At 54.5% G+C, this 4683-nt stretch overlaps 1 protein-coding gene across 1 annotated transcript in view; it reads left to right on the top strand.

Annotated features, from left to right (window-relative positions):
• The window catches only part of IGSF21 (immunoglobin superfamily member 21), a 151536-nt gene extending 147832 nt beyond the window's left edge, over window positions 1–3704 (top strand). Inside the window, exons 7-10 of the mRNA XM_007459319.1 lie at window positions 1630–1715; window positions 2126–2318; window positions 2737–2775; window positions 3474–3704. Coding sequence (XP_007459381.1) covers window positions 1630–1715; window positions 2126–2318; window positions 2737–2775; window positions 3474–3547 — 392 coding nt within the window. The 3' untranslated portion in view covers window positions 3548–3704. The remainder of the gene's footprint in view (window positions 1–1629; window positions 1716–2125; window positions 2319–2736; window positions 2776–3473) is intronic.
• Window positions 3705–4683: the final 979 nt, after the last annotated feature.

Here is a 4683-nt window from a genome sequence, read left to right as displayed (position 1 = left end):
TTCCTGCTGATGCCTCCCTCTGCCCCACAAGGCCCTTCAGGTGTCTTGCTCGTGGTTTAATTAATAGTCCTTTGGTTTCATGAATGAAATTGGTTGGCAGTGCCTAGGAAATCACCCACATCTGCCAGCTACTCTGATTTCTGCTCTGAGAGCTCTGAGTGGGAAGGAGAGCCTCGGGTAGCAGGTGGGGCAGATGAGGAGAACCCAGGCCAGCCCCAGGGCCTGGGGACAAAGCTTTTCTCCTGCTGCCACCCCTGGAAGATGTCCAAGGAGAGTGGCACAGAGCATGGCACTCTGATCAAAACCCTATCGCTTTCCCCTGGCCCAGGAAGCTCTGTGGGGTCTGGCCCAGTCCCCACCGCCATCACCCCTGACCTTCCACCTCAGCACCATGACCTGGCTGTTCCCTCCACCTGGAACCCTTTTCAGGAGCTTCATCTCAGCTGAAATGTCAGCTCGTTGGAAGAGACACTCCACTTGTCCAATTCTCCACACAATGCCATGGCTCTCCAGTAGTTTCTTATTCACGTACTTATTTGTGTGTCAAATGTCTCCCCAACCAAAGTGTAAGCTCTGTGTTGGCAGGCACGTGTCTCCATCACCACTGCATCCCCAGCCCTGCCCCAAAGACTGCCACACAGTTGGCTCAATGATTACTTGTTAAATGAATGAGTGAGTGATGAATGGATCTGGCAGAAAGAAGCCTGGCGCAAAAGTCATGGGACAGGAGAAACTGGCTCTGTGGGTGACCTTGGATAAGCCTCTTCATTACCCCTGGGCCTGTTTCCCAATCTGAAACCTGAGAGGCTGGACTCAGTGATCCCAGTGGCTCTTCCATCCCTGATATGCTCTGGTTCATAGGTGGGCAGCACCCTTGGGCATCTTGTCTCCCAAGTTCAGAGAAGTTAAGGGGCTTGAAAGAAGTGATACAAGCAGGTGAGGAAGAGAGGCCGGGAGGACACAGGCCAGGCCCAAGGAGGGAGATGGTTCCCCCCACATTTTGCCACCTTCCACTCACCTCCAACCCAGAGATTCCAGAAAAACCCCACTGGGCATATTAACCTGGTAGAAGGCTCTCTGGAGCAGGGGTAATGAGACCAGAAATTTCATCCCAGTTCTTCTTTGCTGTGTGAACTTTGGCAAGTTACTTCCCCTCTCTGAGCCTCAGTTAACTCAGCTATACAATGGGGATGATAATGGCAGGAGCGCACCTCACAAGGGTTTAGTGCAGGTAGGAGGGAGTGTGGGTGTTTTGAGCAGTGCTGGGCGCTGGAGCAGGTTTCTCCCTGTTATAGCAGCTGAGTCATCTCCCAGGTGGCACCTCCCTTGGGTGTCCCTGACTCCACCGTCCCCTGGGCTTCTCCGATCTGACCCCTCGTTACACCGGTTTGTGCTTATCTTTTGACCCCACTGAGAGTGAACCCCACGAGGACAGGGATTGTGCTCTGTACACCATTAAATCCCCAGGTCCCAGCCAGGGCTCGGGAAACGTGTATGAATGAATGCAGGCATGAATGAATGATCTGGATGGGAATTTTCTCTTCCGTTCCGCCAGCACCTCTTTTCTTTGCTTAGTCTCCTCTCCCCGCACACACACACCTCTCTGACCTGGTCTTCCTCTCCCTGTAGTTGCCCCCAAAGGACCCCAAATCATGATGACGCCCAGCAGAGCCCAGGTCGGGGACACAGTGAGGATTCTGGTCCATGGATTTCAGGTCAGCCTCTCTCTGAGCATCTGCAAGGGTGGCGGGAGGTCATCAGGCACCAACGGGGCGTAGCATCCCTGGCAGCATGCTCTGAGACCCTCTCCTTGACCTCCAGCACGGCTAGCTGGTCTCAGTCTCCTAATCTGTGTAACAGCAGAATTGGCTTCCACGAGGAATGGCATGGGGTGCACGCATGGATTTGCTCGCCCACCTACAACTTAGAGCAGACATGGCACATGGATCTTGACATTCCTTCTAGCCCTAGAGACCTTTCCTTCCTGGGGTCTGGGCAGCCAGTCCCAACCCATCAGATGAAAATATGTTAATACCCACCCTGGCCAGGCCATGCCTCTGGCCCCTTCCTGCTCTGGCAGAATGGTTCCTCCTGTGACCCGACTCTCTCCTGCTCTGGCCAACAGAACGAAGTCTTCCCAGAGCCCATGTTCACATGGACGCGGGTCGGGAGCCGCCTCCTGGATGGCAGCGCTGAGTTTGACGGGAAGGAGCTGGTGCTGGAGCGGGTTCCCGCTGAGCTCAATGGCTCCATGTACCGCTGCACGGCCCAGAACCCTCTGGGCTCCACCGACACACACACCCGGCTCATTGTGTTTGGTACGCTGCGCCCAACTAGCGGATCGGGAGGGCTACCCGGGGAGGCCCCTGGTTGGAGCTTTCCCAAGGAGGAGAGAGCAGTAGGGGCCCCAGTCCTGTAAATTTGCCCTGAGAGGGTGCCCCACAGGGAAGCACTACAGTTCAGTGGTTTAAACCAGAACAGCTTTGGAGCTAGAGAACCCTGGGTTCAAATCCCAGACCCACCACTTAGCAGCTGGGCAACGCTGGGCAAACTGTTTCCCCTCCCTCGATTTTTCCATCTGTAGAATGGGGCTGATACTGCCCAGCCCTCAGAGGCTGTGTGGCTGCCCTGAGAGGGTGCACATGACACCACACAGCGGGTGCTGGATGAGGGGCCTCCTTCGCCAAGTTCCAAATGCCATCCACGCTCTAGTTCTCTTTCTGTTCTTGCCAACAGAAAACCCAAATATCCCAAAAGGAATGGAGGACTCCAATGGTAAGTCTCCACTCTCAGAGCTTCTAACTTAAAAGCTCTGGTCCCCCAAACGGCCCCTTTGTATGACCTTGCCCCTCCCTCATGCCGTAGGCACATAATTGACCTCTAGTTGGGCAGAGTCTGGGTCAAAGGTCAGGAGTGGGCACTAAAGCAATTAAGCATCCCTAAGCAGCTGGCAGGGAGTTCTAGGGACCAAGACTCTCTCAGAGAGCTCGGCTGCCATGGTCCCAAGAAGATGTGTCTAGCGCTGACCGTGGGATTGTGATCCGGGGCCCTTGACCACTTCATAGGGTGGTGGGGCCCTTTATGCTGCCCTCCCTCAGCTGCCCCCGAGCTGGGCACCACCCCATGGGACACAGACACTCCCCCCCAACCTGCCAGCCCTCCCTTTCCCACAGTGAGCCAATCTCACAGTTCGTGATGGAGGCCCCCACGCCTAGTCCCCACTGCAGTGTCCTGATGGCCACCGGGGAGCCTGACCTCCACCCAGCAGGCCTGGGACAGGGAAGAGGTCATGCACAATCAGGTGGAACAGACAGCAGAGCTAGGACTTGAACCCAGCCCATCCTAACACTGAAGTCCAGACTCTTGGCCGGGGCCCCTCAGAGCTCTGTGGTCCCCAGGCTCCACACACACCCGTGCCCCCCCCAGAAAGCAGAGCGGGTGGGTCACAGGCCCTGACGATGCTCCCTGCACAGGTTCCATGTCTGGCCCTGCTGGCATCCGGCTCACCTTGGTGCTCGCCCTGACAGTGGTCCTGGAGCTGACGTGAAGGCTCAGCCCTGCTCCCTCCATTCCATCTGGCACTGACATCTCTGCAACTGGTTTTCCTTTCTTTTCTAAACGACTTCCAGTCTTGTTCTTAGTCTCTTTCTGTCCATGTCTTGGCTTCTTTGGTCAGTTTAATTAAAACAGAACATTTTTCCCCACCTCGGTCTGTGGCTCTGTATTCTTCCTGGTCTATAGCAGCAACTGGGCACCCCCGGACATGCAGCCTCGGGACGGGCACTGAGGGGGGTGATGAAGGACATGGAGGGCATGCTCTTCCCTGGAGGAGGGGTGGAGGGGCAGCTCCTTGTTTCACACAAATCCAGTTGTGGGAAGTGGCCAGAGACTCTACTCAGGAAATTCAAGTTCCCTCAGGGCCAGGTGTAATAGTCAGCTCTTGCCACAATAATGCTGCATAACAAAGGGACCCAAATCACAGTGGCAGGCAACAGCAAGTATTTGTGATTGCGTTTACATTTAGGACAAAGTGGTTCAGCTGATATAGTCTGGACTCACTTGGGCAGCTCTGCTTCAGGCAACAGGCTATCTGGGCTGAATTCCAGGGGATGGGTTGGGCACAGGTCTCATCCATGGTTGTTTTATCTGGGGCCTAGGCTAAAGGGGCTGTGGCTGTCTGACAGTTGATCCTCTTATGGTAGATCATCCTAGCTAAAGAAAACAATTTCAAACCATGGAAGTGCAGTTAAGGCATTGGCCTATCATGTCCCTGAACACTCCTTTAGCCAAAGCAAGTCACATGGCCAAGGCCAAGGTCAATCAAGGTCACATATAAGTCAATGGTAGAGGTTCCAGGACTTCCTGTTCAACTGCTAGAAGATTCCCCATGCCATTCAGCTATTGGAGGGAAGGGCTGAGTGCCTGGAGATGGGTGGGGTTGGCATCTCTGAGCTGTGGCCAAAACCTGAGCATCACCAAGGAGAGCCCTGGAAGACTGTGTTAATCTGGATAGGAGAAGCTAGGCTGCAGTAACACATTAACCCCAGAGTTTTACTGGATTAACACAATAAAAACCTATTTGGGGCTCATGAAAAGCCCAAGGTAGGTTGGGTAGTCCTCTTCTATCCTGTAGCTAAACCAACTGGAATATGTGGCCTCTACGATCTGCTGGGCAGGGAAAGA

The sequence above is a fragment of the Lipotes vexillifer genome, unplaced genomic scaffold, assembly GCF_000442215.2.
Source record: "Lipotes vexillifer unplaced genomic scaffold, Lipotes_vexillifer_v1.1 scaffold496, whole genome shotgun sequence".
Lineage (NCBI taxonomy): Eukaryota > Metazoa > Chordata > Mammalia > Artiodactyla > Lipotidae > Lipotes > Lipotes vexillifer.
This window is presented reverse-complemented; position numbering and strand designations above follow the sequence as displayed.